This window comes from Amblyomma mixtum, chromosome 3 (assembly GCF_055824585.1).
Source record: "Amblyomma mixtum isolate Tamu chromosome 3, ASM5582458v1, whole genome shotgun sequence".
Taxonomy (NCBI): Eukaryota; Metazoa; Arthropoda; class Arachnida; order Ixodida; family Ixodidae; genus Amblyomma; species Amblyomma mixtum.
In genome coordinates, this window is record NC_143014.1 from 236,532,830 (window position 1) to 236,548,876 (window position 16,047).

Here is a 16,047-nt window from a genome sequence, read left to right on the forward strand (position 1 = left end):
CCCCCCCTGAATTTTGACGGCTGTCCATCGAGATATGCGAGACAGTTACTGCGTAATTTCCTTTCCTCAAATACAATTTTCATTTTCTTCATTACGGGCCCTCTTTGTCTTCTTTCACTCCCACTTCCTCCCTTCTCTACGGTGCGGCTCAGGTGTCCACCGAGATGACAGAGAATTACTGCGCAATTTCCTTCCTCAAAAAGCGTTGGGTTCAAAGGGCAAGGCATCGAGCCGAACGGGTGGTGGCGTTCCGTGGACTCCCTGGCAGCGCTACAACACGCTGTCGGGTTCCACTCCTAAAGGCGAAACTTAAGCGTCATTAATTAGCAGTTAATTAGTATTCAGGCATTAATCTGTAATTGAGCATTATTTAGTGATTTGTCATCACTTAGTGATTAGTACTCAATTATATGTGACGCCATCAGTGCCACAGAAGCAGAGAAAGTGGTGCGGAAAACGCTTTCGCCTCTACGCACTTTAGACAGTCAAAGTGCCCCCTGAAATTTTGAGGGAACAAAATGGCGCAGTAATTCTCTGTCATCTCGGTGGACACCTTAACCGCACCGTACAGGAAGGGAAGAAGTCGGAGTGAAAGAAGAAAGAGAAAGAGGGGCCTTATTAAAGAAAATGAAAATTGTATTTGAGGAAAGGAAATTACGCAGTAACTGTCTCATATATCTCGGTGGACACCCGTCAAAAGCATGGCACCTCTGCTGAAAAGATTCTGCTGACAGCCTACTGTCGACAACGATGAGGCATTAAAGGCTTTCGCCTTACAATTGCATTTTTTTTTTCTCGGCGAGCCGTTGCATTCGCGCTATTCCACCCAGAAATTAGGACCGACAGTGTGTTCATGTGCGGCTATATCAGAGCTAGATGCAGTCTGTGCGTACACTATGCTACCAGTTACGGCTAAGCGAAGGGTCGCTGTGTTACCCACCGCTCTTAATCGAGCCCGTCCATGCTATGCCAGGCGAGGAGCAGCAGAAACATGAATGCTGGACCGGGCTTGGGAAACGAACATTCTCTCTGTCGTGTCCCTGGAGCCATGCGATCAAATAGTCTGCAAGATTCGTGCACAGCGGCGACGCAAGATGCGTGGATGCAGACTGCACTTGTCGCAGTCAGTTTCCCGAGGTCTGCGACAAAGTACCAGTCGAAAGCTGATTTGCAGACTCGTCTGTTTTGACCTCGTGACGAGTTAGTAGCATTCAGGTTAATAATGTAGCCGCGGCAGTTACATCGCATGGTTCGTACAATCAAATTTCACGGTTACATTTGTTCATTAAATAAGACAGTGAAAACAATAAACCCAACAGCCTATTTTCGTAGAATCTACAATCCCTAAACGAAATTGGGAAATTCAGAAAACTTGATTCTGTACAGTTGTGTCCGCCGCTCGAGCGTCAATACTTACCATCCCTAAAACCTAATAAGCACGTACCATTCTGGCCGGTATTGTAGCCGGTGAGCGGGCGGCGCATCTGCTTTAATACACCCAACAAGTAAACCCTAAACGCGTCGCCCAAGAGCAGGCTTCGAAGTTGAGTACTTAAGTCTTTACGCATGTTTTTAAAGAGACCAGAATCGCATGGATCAGGTAGGTGGCAGTCCCAGGTTCTCTGATCTTGTTTAGCAATGTGAATCCGGTCAGCGGTAGGCTTGAAAGCGCCATTTCGGCATTCAAGAAACTAAGATTACGCAGGCTAGGCGAGGGGTACCATGGAACACCTAGCATTGCCTTATTCTATGACCACAGTGCAGCGTATTCGCATCGCATGCGCGCGCAAAGCAAGAAAAGACAAACTTGGAATGATGTGACGCCACACACTTGCCGTGGAAAAGTATTCCTGTATTTCATGCGGTTCAAAAGAGCAATGTACATGGGCTGAAAATCAGAGGGCGAGGGACTGAATGCTCATCAGCGCACTTTGTTAAGCATGGGTCTGGTCACAAACACGAGTGCTTAGGCGAATATATGTGTGTAGGTATGTACCACTCGAGACAAACACTGAGAGAGCTACCGCCTTGCGCCACGTTTTCTTTTTCTTAGAGCCAAATGTCTGACGCTAGCGTTCTCAAGAAAAACGCAGTGGAGTCAAAGCCTCCCTACGTTTGCCGCCCTCATGTTCGACCCTTTCTAGTCTACGAGTTCGCGTCGCCAAAAGAAGAGGAAAAGCGCAGCATGGCGCAACACATATATTGCTCGTGGGCTACTAGATGAACCAAATATTGAAAATAGCAATAAGACGCCAGCCTTAAATACTCAAAAACGACGCTAGAAGCCCAGGCGCGACATTATGAAGGAACACACATTTCGACATTTATAACGTACAGGGCGTCATCTGTGGCCTTTTTTTTCAAGTTCACGAACGGCACACAGTTCCAGAACAAGCACACGCAATTTAATGCGCCGAAAACATGCAACGACCAGAATAAACAACAAATTTTACAGCAAGAAATGCGCCTGCACAAGTGTCTAGATGCGACAGTATCACAACGGTAGCATTTACCGGCATTCATCATGTGCTTTGTAGTGAAAGATTATCAGCCCTGAATTCTTATCAATGCTTTTCAACCGACAGCTTGTACTCGGACTCCACATTGACCTTGATGCAAAGAAGTCACCGGATAAATTTTTAACAGTAATTCAGCTATTCGTATGCAACATCATGAACATTGTATTCTACGTTTATGCTAAACAAACTGTGCTAATTAAATCAGCATTATCTATATTAACATATGTACAACGTCAAACAAGCCCAAGCCCATTACAGCAACCATGAAAGCCAGGAATGACGCATTTCTTGCTCGGGATTTTGTACACACTACAGAGAGAAGCGACAATATAAACAAAGGAATTTGAAAAACCGAACTCGGAACAAGAGACTGTTGGAGAATGAAAAGCTTTACAAACACGACGAACAAGACAACGAGAACATCATCAGGGCAAATACTTGTCACTTCACCACCTTCCACGTGTGCACAAAGAAATGCACAACACCGAATCGCATCAAACCAATCTCAACCGTAAGTAAAGCAGTCACAATAAACACAAGATGCGTGCATACAGCTTTAAGCATACAGAAAGTTTTTCACCGAAGTTCTTTTTGCCTGTTTCTTCTTCTTTATTATTCAGTCATGAACAGGACTGAATTGCTTCTGTTCTCTCACGCTGGAGAAATTTGTACCTCTCAACATTACGTCTATCACCCCACGAGCTCCGGGAAGAATGAATGCCACAAACGGTTTGATCTGAAAGGGCACTAGAGCAGCTATGTTTTGCGCATTGCGGCGCAGTGCAGCACGGGCCTTTCTCCGTGACAACCGAAACCAATTACATTACGCTATAGTTCAGCTAAGCGACCCGCACTGGTAGCACTGAGGCTGGAGTTCTCGTTTTTATATACTAGCCGTCTAGAACTGGAAATACGGCTAAAGAATTAACCAACAATGACACCAGCAAAGCTGCGACAAAGGCGCCCCAACAATGACCCTTAAGTTGCTTCAGCTCGTTAAGACGCAAAACTAGCTTAGCACACTTAATAAGCAAAAAACTACACAAGGAGCAAAGAGCAGAAAACTCTCTGAACAAAGAGTAAACACAAAAGATTCAAACTACGCACAACACACAAACGCACTGCGTGCGTAGTCATGCGCTGCGTCAACGCTGTTCCGCTCGCTTCTTTACAAAGTCGTCCACCACAAAGCACCCGCGCTAACCGCGGGGCCATCCCTTTCCGAACCGCTGTAAACTCCAAACGAAGCGAAAAAAAAAGGAATGAAAGAAGGAAGAGACTTATTCCCTAACAATGGGCATCGCTTGAAACCTACCCACAAGACAAAGGCCTGATGAAATGGCGGTTTTCCTGACATTTCAAGAAACTGCACACAGTGCACTGTGCTTCGAAACAACGCTTTGCTTTTTACGGAACGAATAAAAACCGCAAGGAAACGAATTTATTTCATCGAGGGTAGAGCGGAAAGCTCGGGCGAATGAATGAACAGAAGCTCAGCTCGCAAAGTCGTTTGCGTGTGCCGTTCGCAGCGAGCATCTGCACAGGCAGAGGCAATCACGCTACAGTTGCACTCCCGCAAGCGCTTCGTAAATGTCGAAATAGGACAGCGGGACATGCCGTTAATTATGGCGGCGCAATCATTACGAGGCATATAAAGTAGCGGAGCGAAGCTACGCCGCCGAAGAAATCGTGCCGATTAATCGCACGAGCGGCTGGATCTGATCGTCGGTTGCGAATGGGGGCTCAGTAACGTTTATAATTACGGAATAAAAAAAACGGGGGGGGGGGGGGGGGGCACCATTAAACCTGACCTGGCGCAAGTTAGTCTCCTGTACTGCTCCTTTCTCCGGTTGATTTTGTTTTTCTCTTCTCTTTAGGAGTTTCAAAAGCCCCGAATGACAATGGAAGGTAACGCCCCCGGCACTGAAAGGAAAGCGATTGTAATTTTCAACAGCACATCTGGTGCCTAGCAAAAGAACCTGTCGTGTGCCTGCCAAGACATGGAATCAAATAGCTGCCTGGCATGCTGCGCCGTGAGAACACAGCTTCGCATGCTTAACGCGTGCAAAGCGAGATCTGAAAGTGCTGACAGGAGACGCACCCAAAAGTCAGCTGCGTTCACGCACCTGAGACACACGAGGCGAAGTGAGACAGGCAGAGCAGTTGCTTGCGCACGCGTCACTTTATCTGCAACCATTTTTTCGAATGAAAGCTTTCCAATAGGGGAGGTGCGAATGCAGTGAGAGGGCACGATGGGATGGTAGGGAGAGTTTGAGGTCCATAGAAGCGGGAAAAAAACCAAAAAACTAGAGGTCTCAACACATTTCGTCATTCTGTGTGTGGCGGACTAGAGATTCTACAGCGCTGGAAAATAGTGCGGCGGAACTGAGAAATCTGGACTTTTTGGTGCGATTGCTGAGTATCCTCGAGAAAATGAGGTACGGACGACAGCACTGTGATCGGGTAAAGTTAATACGCAAGAGTAGCAATTCAAAAGCCCTTCTGAAAGGAAGCACCCACTGACATCGATATCCGCAGCCGTTCCTACGGCAGTGGATGTCGCGTAGGGTGAAAGAAAATTAGGTGAAGCATTGGGGCCTCCTTATAAAAGCACAACGCATTGCTCACTCTATCTTGAGGTGTAGCCTCGTAGGCCCTGAAAATGCGACTGCTCTGCCCATACTCCTTCGTCAACATTTTTCTTTTAGTTTTTCTTTTCGCTCAGAGACCATCTCCCCTGTGAAGAACACTTGTGATTATTCCAATGGGAACAGAGAATTACTGCCCGTTAAACTTAAACTTAAGCTTAAGCTTGAGCTATACTGGTACCGAGTGGGTTCTTTTTGTTCGCGCGAGCAGAAACCGCAAAATAGAAGCTAAATTTGTGTGCTTGAACGGGACGGGTGAATTAGAACTGCTCCTTTGATTTTGGCGCATTCGTAGAAGACGGTGTATGACATCAAGTCGCTAAGTTATCTAAAAGAAACCGAACTACGAGTAAACCTCAAAGCAAACATAAATACCAATGAGAATGTAAAATTTTCGTGCGTCTATTATGGTACAGCTTTTGAGGAGCAAACACGCTTTTATTTCTCTGCGTAATGGAGATAACAAGCGGAAATATCCCGTCTTCTCCAACCAAACGCGATTAAAGTGAGAGAAAGGAATGTCTTACGCACAGAAAACACGACGTAAGAAATTCGGGATACTGAGGTGTGCACAAAAATCCCTCAACTTTCTAGTCACAGCAACAGACTGGAGATAACGTTCGAGCGCCAAGAACCAAGATGATCGATTTACAGGGGTGCAGCATTGTACAGTGTCAGACTATGATGTACGGACTGTGGGCAGCATAATTCGGTAGAGCACTCAGCAGTCTTATCCGGAGCACAATCGAGATGCTTATTTCGGCCTTTACAAACGCCCTGGATACACTGCCGCTGCAGGCATCCGAACTTGTATCTTGCTCCTAGTCCTGCAAACTAACCAAGTTTACTTTAAGGAATGCGCGACCGAAGCGCAGAAAAATGGGCGCTACATATTCTAGTGCAACACTGGCTGCAGCGCCATTCCTAGAATTCGGTTCCGTGGAAAGTCTGTTTTGAGCGTTAAATCAGCTCTAAGCAATAGGCTCATTCGACTCTGGAGATTCAAAAGATGTTGCGTCGCATGTTTCAGTGCCAGTAGTATCCGTGTTAGATTCGTCCTCTTGAGGTTTCCTTAAATAAATTTACGCCTCTAGGATTCACTGCTCTCAAAAGAAAAAAAAATAAAATAAAGGTGGTGCTACGGCAGCATTAAGCTAAGATAAATAGTTGTCTGCTCCAGATATTTAAAACAGTTTCGCTCTATACATGCTGAGAGCAGAGCTACCAAATCATCCAAACGAGCATATCTGTTTTGGAACCAAGCGTCCAAAGCACGAGGTCCGGGACCTCTGTGCGCAGCCACACGATTCCTATACTGGCAAAATATTGCGAATTACAACGTAAGTGGCTAACGCAACCGCCTAACACCATTGAAAAGCTCGCTCACTCAATGCTCGATTACGATGCCACTAAAGCAGTTCCTAAAGTCGGTCGTTTCTCGCCGTTTTCGTACCAGTCATTTCGTTCGTCCGTTCAGCCAAAAGCAAACACTGAACGCAGGAGCAAAAGCAGCAGCTTACTTCTCTTCTTGAACCTCCTTGCAGTCATTCACCGAACACGAGTAGCCTGAGAACTGCGGAAGTTGCAGCAGGATTTACAATATGTTTAACACTGCTTTCCTAGGTCCACCACGGTTGGCTTCAACACCTTTAAACTAAAATCACGCAGGCAAGCGATGAGTTTTATCACCACGAATATGTGCGACGAAACTTTGTCAAAATATTCCTGAATCCTGCCCGATATGCAAATCACAAACTAACCGACTGTACTTCAGGCTAAAAATGTCGCACAGAGCCAATTTTCACAGTAGAGCATGCACAGGTCAAACCATTACTGTACCCTTGAAAAAAAATGCCCTCTGTTATGGTAGTCGTATGAATCGGCTAGCGAGCGGAAACCGATGCCCCTCGCTTGAAACACGGTCAATAGTTTTGGGTTCCCATCATTTCAAAGTTTTTCAGTTAGACGGATGGTCTGCTAAACACGTGTTGCTTACAACAGTTTCTTCTGGCTTGCCTTGCCCTCGCGAAGCTATGAGCTTAACAGTAAGCTATGTACTCGGCTTTACCTAATCAACAAAGCTGAGAGCTTTCCTCTACAGTGCTACGGTTGAAAAGGAACACTAAGACCTAAGCAATGAAAAACAAGCTAAACATGAGGTTAACAAAGACACTTGCTTCTTAATGCTCGCTTTATTTCTGCAGTCGATCCCACTCATTGCTTCTTGTCGAGAACACAGCACTTCAGATGACGCCAATCCTCGCAGGCTCTTTCGCTTCATAGCGGAGAACAAGACGCATTCAGTCCGCGGGCGATCAGACTACGAAGAGGAAATTTCCTCGTCTTTTAGCACCAGTGTAACAGATAGCGAAAAGACGGCGAGCAGCGCTGAAACCCGGCTATTTGCGGCGCAGCGATTTCAACACGCGCTGCAAGCACCCCCATGGAGTGAGAGAAAAACAGACAGGCGCAACATACAACACAGAAACACCGTTGTGCGTTCACCCACGGGAATCTAAGAGGAAAAACACAGCCCAGTGGAGCCACATTGGAAGTGCGTGCATAAACGTAACCTCCGGCAGAACTACGCAGAAACCGAGTACATATTGCCGGCGTCGGTGGTCTCAAGGGCGACGACGAAGTGTCGTTAGCGGTCGCTGATAATAACAGCTCCGCACTCACGTACTGCTTGAGATTGTGCAGCGAAGTGCCATATAGCAATGCTGGAAGAGAGTATTCGGGAGTCTTCGGGATCGTGGACGCATCGAGCTCTCGCTACAGGCTGTGCGATGCGGAGAGCGGCGGGTGAGCGCCGCGGCCAATTCGAGCGAAGCGAGTCGCATGCGACGTCATGTTGACGAGAAGTGATGTTGCAGACTTGGTCTTTGAGCAGGCGCATGCAAAGGGAACGCCAAAGGAACACCTCGCATTCAATTCAGCCGTGTGAACCAGAAAAATGCACGGCCACTATCGCCATCACTGTGAACTATGAATCGCGGCTCAACGTGGATCATAGTTCCGCCAGACGGGCACGCTGAGATGTATTTACTTAAGCCCAACTGCGTCTTTCGCTCCGAAGAAAGCCAAATAGCCGGCGAGAAAAGCCGACAGCCACTGAAGAACCGCTGGTCTGCCGAACCTTCTCCGCACTTGAGAAGTCACTCGCCGAAAGCACTACTAACTCAAGCCAAAGAGGAAGTTGGAGGCTCCACAAGGTGAGAGCAAAGCGGAAGATGCCAAGTGTCGCGGTTGAATAACAAAAGCTTGCAGCAAGCCTGAGTAAGTTCATCCAGCAAGGGGCACAAAATCCTGCATTTCTAGGGAGACAAGCGGCGCTATATTTCGCCTTCTCACGACGAAAATACTTCTGCTCTCGAGAGTCGAAATAAAGAAACCGCAGCCAACAGAAAAAAAATAATGGCGAACAAACCTCTATTAATTTAACCGAAGCCAGAGCTGCCATTCGATACATTAAACTAGCACATGAAAAGACTGACTACCCTGTTCTGTGCTTAACGATCTTCCTCTGTGCTCCAAAAATGGTCCCACATGCGCAAAATAAGCTTTGCGATTTTTGTTTTCTTCTCCAGTGCCGCATTCAGCGTCAACATGCATGCTTGCAGCAACTAACCTGTCAGAGGCAGCTGTATCACTCTTTTACCTTACAACACGTCTTCTGAAGAATTTATGCATCTGTTGCTTTCTTTAACGAAGTGTTCGGAACTGCTTGTTATTCGCTTTAAGCATTGAAGCAACTAAAGGCCTCCGCGCTCTTTGTTTTACCAAGCTTTAACAAAGTCGGCGCCCTCTGTATCTGCTATGCGTTACGCGTTTTCAGAATATACATTTATCTGGAACCTGGAACTACAGTGTGCCCTGGGGACAATACTGAAAGCGCGCAAATGATTTCCGGGATCTGCGTGCTGCCTGGCTTTCTTAGCGGTTTCTGCTGCCACCAAGAATGGCGTCGAGAAACGCTGCGTGCGTGCGGGCGCTGTTGCCGAGTCCCGCATTTTGTTGTTTTTTTTTACCTGTCCTTCGACAGTTGTCTCATTGTGCCCCGCATACGAAGACAAGCAAGTGTATACAATGGTCACGCAACACAGGAACAGTGCGGACTTGAAAAAGACGTGCCGCAAAGGCATGTATTCCATAGTCCTCCTTGAGTACGCCAGAGGAGCTTACTCAGGCTGTGCCTTCAAAGAAAACAGGAACGAAAACCGAGCGGACAAAACAAAACGGGACACACTAACGTTACCTAAGAAGAAAAAGTTTTTTTCCACAGGTCAAAAGTGAGTGCGCGCGTGATCGTAAGGTCGGTGCATTGAAGTCATCTGTACACAGGTGGTCGAAAGTATGGCGTGCTGCTGGAGAAAAAAGAGCAATAAAAATAAAACGAAAAACTCATTGTGCCGGCGCCGCGGCATCGAGGAGAAAGCGTGCTGCATGCGTGCTGTCTGCGCATCGAATTGGCAACTACACTCGTCCGCGGACTGGAGCGAGGGCGCAGAAGGAAGACCGCCGCCAACGACGACCACAAAGCACAGAGCCACCTGGGGAGGCAACAACGACGTACAAAGTCGACAGGCAGAAATCGTTCGGGTGCGTCTGGGTATGCAAGAGGCGCGAGGACACCGTTCGGGATGCCCGTGTGCAAGTTGTGGTGTACAGCAATGCGAGCGGTTTGTATAGGTCGACTCGCCGCTGGGAGGTTTCGTCACCGCGTGCGGCGGGGTTTCTTCTCTATGTACAACTTTCCCCTTCTCCCAAAACGTCCGCCCATCCCGCTCCCTGGGAGCGGGTCAGAACAATCAAACAAACGAAAAGTGCCTCATGGAACACGAGGGACGGGAAACGCAAGATAGTCGGTGGTTATTTGATTGGTTTCAATGGCGTCGCCCGGGCGAAGGGAGCGACGCGCCTCCCTCGTCCACGACATACGCGCGCCAGCCGCGCGGTTGGAGCTGGTCAGAGTGTTTAGATAACCTCATCTCTCCGGCTAGCAGCTTTACACTGTCACTTCAACAGCCAGTCAGTCAGTTAGGATGCCCGCTTTCAGCGGGTCTGAAAAGCAGCTGCTTCCTTAGTCTGTTATTGGTCCACTGTTGTTGTCGAAACGCTGGTCCTAGCCCTGTGAAAGCGTTCGCGCTACATGGAATATGTGATGATGGTGATGGAGCGAGGAGAAGAAACATGAAGGGAAGTTGGAACAAGCTGAAACAAACAAACCAAAAAAGAAGAAAAGACGTCAAGGCATACAGAGGGATGAAGTGTGCAGTATTTGAAGGAGAAACACTAGAACTGTAGCCACGCACAGGATACAGACGACAGCGGTTGGTGCCATTAAACGTTTGCCACGAAAGAGCGTCCATTGCGACCTACTGGGAAGAGTTACATTCCACGTTAAGCCATGGCCGAGTCCGATATCAATGCTGGAGACCACGGCAAGGATGGCCTCAAAACGCCAGACAGCTTATGACGGAAAATGATTGTCAGCTATGGAACGGCGCAGTGCGTAGAGATTTCCCATCCGCAAGTACAACACAACGCACACAAAAAAGATGAACTCGCACGATAAATACGAGTCAAGCAGTTATGCGAAATTCCTCCTCCGCTGCGTTCTCGCTGACTACCACAGCGAGAACGTTGAGAACGCAGCTATGGCGATGGCATCTACGATGCTTATTGGCACATGATGTCGTAGAACAGGTAACTGCTCCAAGGACCATGAGAAATGCATACCTTTATCGTAAGTTGCTTCGCTTGAAAGACAAAGAAAAAAAAAACATTGCGGGACACACTGCTACCCGGTTGCGCCAAAACACGTGTAACATAGCCGATGATATTCTGAACACATTCAATATGACCGACTGCGAAGCCTCGCGCTATGATGCATTTACCCTGAAAACAAGTGCTCCAATGCAAGGCTTTAGTGGTTCATTAGTGTCTCTCTACGATGCTTACTACGTGGTGGAAGTCATCGATGGCGGCTCCAGTGGCGTCACAGGGCAGAAAAACTGAACGTCGAAGTGTGCGCGGGTAAAGTTCACATGCAATACAGCGTGCCAGAAAGCGCAGACAACCAAAGTCAATGCTGCGCCAGAGTTTTCGGAAACAACCATTGTAAGTCGTAAGCACGGCAGCAGCAGATCTGTACGACACGTAGGAGTAAGATTGGCTTAGGTTCTGATACATGACATACGTAATCTGAGTACGTGGGGCGCGTATGTCTACCGGCACGGTCCGAAGTGAAAAAACGAAGTTACATTTACTGATTCACTTGAATACAAGCGCTCTGTGGCCGAAATGGCCCATCGTCAGTTGCTTCTAAACAGCAAGCAGTGCAGGACTGAAGCTATTCTAAACAGAAAACAGTGCAGGACTGAAACTATAAATTACATCCTCAGGACTTCTGCTGTTCGTAATTGTAGCGCAATGCATGGAAGAGTCAAACAAGTATGACTTTCCGAATTGCTTCCTATTCCCGAGAGCTTCCCACGAACTCAGTTGAAAGTAATTCCTTGACTGAATCTTTTATCCAGTGAGTGAGTTACTTATAAGTGTTCAGTGGACAAGAGCCGTTTTTGTGCGAACTCAACGGAGTCTGCGTAGCATTAGAACCGGTAAACTTTGTGTTCCCTTGTCTGGATATCTTTCAAGCACGCTGTATTGTTTGGCATACAAAGTCTCAATGCACATCAATTGAAACAAGTAGCAAGTCAAGAGATGGAGAGAGAAAGAAAGGTCGGAGAGAGAGAGAGAAGGCAAAGCGAAATAAGGAAACAAGAAGGAACGCAGAAATTCGTCGAAACAAAGGTGTTCAGTAGATGGGTGGGATGTGGGAATAGTTGAGCTCGAACGTGGGAGGCTGGACCAGCATGGACTGACTGGCTGTGAGGTTGTGTCAAGGAGCGTAAAGAGATAGCGCTTGCACAATCTTCGGGTCTTGTTTGGAGCCCTCGCGGAACTCCTCCAGCGTCAGCCGGTTGTCGTGGTTCTGCACAGAGGCGGGAAGGGGGTCAGGGTGCAGATATTAATGAAAATCATGCGCGTGAGCGGATGTCAGGTAACGAACCGCAGCGCCGAAACGTGAATTCACTCAATACTATTATGTGGATGGTGAAGCGAGCAGAGCGCAATAACAGGACAACAACACAAAGAAGCAAGAAATATGCAGACAGCGCCTGTATGCGTTCCTTCTTGGTTTTTGCCGCTTGCTTTGGAGCGCTGCTGGCTTCACTATAGGAGAACATCAACTACTGTACTACCATGCCATCAACTACTACTGTTACTACCATGCCCTTGATTAACGAACAGGTGGCGGAATGTCCTAAGCCTTTTCTGATGACCACGTCACTTTCAGTTATTGTTTCAGTTTCCGGTTGTTTCAGCATTGCAGCCGGAAAACTATTCTCTGTGCATACCTAACGTAGTGGAGGGTCATTTAAGCTTGATTGTATCCGCATGCTAAAAGCTGCGGACCGAACAAATCAAGCTAGTGTAAAATCGCACACACTAAAGAAACTGTAGCAAGGTGGCAGAGGATGGGATCTCGTGACAATCTCGCGGCATTATTATCGGGCAGTGCGTCCATTATGCCTAAATCTTGACACTTTTCCTTCAAGAGGTGGCTTAGTTTTTTTATCGTCCAGGGTTTTTAGCTGAACAGTATTTTGGATGGGCACTGTGTGACGACAGGGTAACAGACTCTTTATGGTTTATGGCGTTTTAATGTCCCAAAGCGACTCAGGCTATAAGGGACGCCGTTGTGAAGGGCTCCTGAAATTTCAACAACCTGGGGTTCTTTAACGTGCACTGACATCGCTCAGTACACGAACTTCAAGAATTTCGCATCCGTCAAAACTGGAGCCCCACAGCCGGGATCGAACCCACGTCTTTCGGGATAGCAGCCGAGTGTCATAAGCACTCAGCAACCGCTGCGGCGGATGCCTGGCTATGTCTCCTAGGCCATGGAGTATGCCGAGTCTGCAGGTGGTGTCGTACGTCTTCTCCACTTCTTGTCTAAGACGGCAACACAGTGTTACCTGAGTATTAAAGCGTCATGAACCGCGCGCATTTTCCAAACCACACTGACTGATATATGCCGAGAAGTTTTTGTGATTAAAAACAAAGGACGCTTTCAAGAGAGCAAGGTGTCGGGCTAGTTGGTACTGCGAAGCACAGGAAGGAGAGGACTCGTGTGCTTCTCTTTTTTCCTGTGCCCTTATTTTACGCACTGTTTGCTTTCTGTTCGACAATTTCAAATGATTTCGCCAGGCAGCTTGTAAGTCTGTAACTACCAGGACTTAATATTAGTTTTCCGGGTTAAAAATGAGGCACTATGACGGCTTTTTTTCACGATTCAGGTATGCTCCCTGGAGTCTTCACTCTTAAAAAAGAAGTTTGAGTGCCTTGGAGATATATCCATGCCCATGAAGTGTGTACTCTCTGAGCATGGGGCTGTCTCTTCAATTGCAGATTGTACCTTATTTCGTTCCTGTAGTATAATTGGCCTGTTATAACCATCGTTCGTGCCTGCTCTTGTGAGAAGCTTTTGTTTTTCCCGTTATGTTTTTGTACTTTTGGAGTGTGTCTGCGTGGTTAGAGGAACAGGAAACGACAATAAAATGTTCACCTAAATAAATGACTTGTTCTTCTAAGATTGTCTTAATACACCATGCGTTTACAACGGAAGAAGTGCGATAGGAGAACAGTCAAAGGAGAACAAATTTACGAGCCCGTTCAACAATTTCTTTCTTAAAGATCGAACTCTTGATCGATGACACACATTTCTGCCAATAGGTTTTCTCGCTTTTCTACAGGTATAACACACTTTGGCCCGAGCTCATTAAAAATCACCAGGTTTCATGTTATGGGATACCTATGAAAAGCACACCACGCATTGTTTTGCTGCTTTTTTTGCTACTGTGCATTCTGGTGTCAGTGATACCAACTGTTTTCTTCTTACAAGTCCTGACTTTTGAGGGACAGCTATCGTTGCTGCAGAAATTATGCAAATAGTAAACCTTTTATTAAGTTGATTTGTGCTAAGCTCTTCACACAAATATTTGTCTAATGTGGCATGGGCTGTAAACAGAAATCAGCCAGCGAGATTAAATTCCCAGCGCCGTGATCTTGTTGCGATAATAAGTGTTGAGGATGATAGCTGTACGACTACTGACAGACGACAACTTCCTCGGCGGCAGTTTAAAACAGACCATTTGAAATAATTAAAAATTCAAGGCTGTGCGAAGGCAAAACCAAGGCAGCTCATTTTACCTGAACTTCGGCAACAATAAACGGCTTTTCCTGTGTTCACTAAGCTTGTGTTGTTGGAAAGGGTAAAATCGTCAATATCTCGTCTCCTAGTGAGAGTGTGCCCACTTCCCCCAAAAAATGAGAGACTACCAGCTACGGTTGTGGCAGTTGCTTGCAAAAGTATCTATTTCCTAGGCCATTATTATAAGGTGCGGTGGAATGTATATACAGCGTATCTGTCCGCACTCTTTATGAAGGGCAATCGGTCAAAGGTATACGTGGGAGAGGGGGGGGGAGAAATAAAATGTATTTTTTGCCCGGCCACGGTGGCAGCCGCCCACCACGGAGCTCGACACGGGGACGGGGTAGTAACCCAAAGAAAGAAGTCCTGCCCACGTCAGCTGTACACCTTAACTATACCCAAATATAGAGCAATTCAGGGTGGTTAGCCACACAAGGTAAACCCTAGCTTCTGTGAATAAAGGGAAAACAGAGAAGATATGACGAGAGAAGAAAGTCGTGAGAATAGGGCAGTGACAGATGTATAGCCGGACAAGAAAAAGAGACTGCCGAGTTTCTCCGGTCGTGTATGCCCGGGGGTACCGCCCAGGGAAGTGCCAATGTGGCGTGTTGCCTACGCCGAGGGGCCTTAAAGGTCCAAGCATTCGGGGTCGGCTCACGAGCCAGGATCCTTTTTTCCACGAACACGACCTAGCGCCACGCTGGGCTAGACGTGGGTGGGCAGAACCCTCATGTGCTCGGGAACCTGTGGTGTAGCAAGCCACCATCATCTGCATGCTACAAATTCCCCTACGGGGGTGCTGTGGGCTGATTAAATATCAGTTCTCCGGTAAAGATTTACGTTACTTATTGATCATAATCTGTTCTTACGCAAGATAATTCAACTCGCCATTGGTGAAGCCACATTCCGCAGAGAAGCTTTACCAGAAAGCAAATAAATAATGTGGCAAATAAGTTTACTCCCAGTTGGGAAGCGTAATTAGAGCGTGCGAGTATGTAAGAGCAACCTGTGAGGAAAACAAGATTCCAACCTTGTCCAATTGGTCGAATATCTTGTCAACTCTTTCCTGGGGGGATTCCTCTTGTTCGGACTCTTTCGTCTGGTTTCCCTGCGGAAAGGAAAGAAATAAATAGAAACAAAAAACACCCCCATAAGCATGAAGGGTCACAGAGCGCACGCTTAGAGCTTAGCAATAGCTTCGATGGGTTACGTGGGCCCCTTCTTCGAGTTGTATCTCCTTAGAGTAAGTTACAAACCAAATGGAATCACCACTGAACGTCCCCTGGCGTGAAGGGTCCGGTCTTCCTAGATTCAATTAGAGTTGCAGTGTAGGTACCACTCAAACGTAATGACTTGGAGAGCGCGTTTTTTCCCTTTTCACGAGGAATGAAGGAAGGAAAAACTTCGCAGTACTGCAACAATCTAGCCACGAAGAAGTGAGATTGCCCACGGCTTAGTTTCTTGGGAGAAAATGAAAGAAACTAAAGAGCTCGTCTCCTCGAGTTAGCCGAAGAATCAGCGGAATGGTGCAATCCAAAGGGTTAGAAAATGAAACCGTTTGGTGGAAATACATTCACAAAGTAAGACCATCCCAACTAAG

The 16,047-nt window shown here is 47.0% G+C and overlaps 1 protein-coding gene across 1 annotated transcript in view; it reads right to left on the reverse strand.

The window, feature by feature from the left end:
* Window positions 1-1,831: 1,831 nt before the first annotated feature.
* Window positions 1,832-16,047, reverse strand: part of LOC149354084 (frequenin-1-like) — a 224,126-nt gene continuing 209,910 nt past the window's right edge. Inside the window, exons 7-8 of the mRNA XM_089583044.1 lie at window positions 15,478-15,555; window positions 1,832-12,164 (exon numbers count right to left, since the gene is read on the reverse strand). Of these exons, the coding sequence (XP_089439170.1) occupies window positions 12,072-12,164; window positions 15,478-15,555 (171 nt within the window). The 3' untranslated portion in view covers window positions 1,832-12,071. The remainder of the gene's footprint in view (window positions 12,165-15,477; window positions 15,556-16,047) is intronic.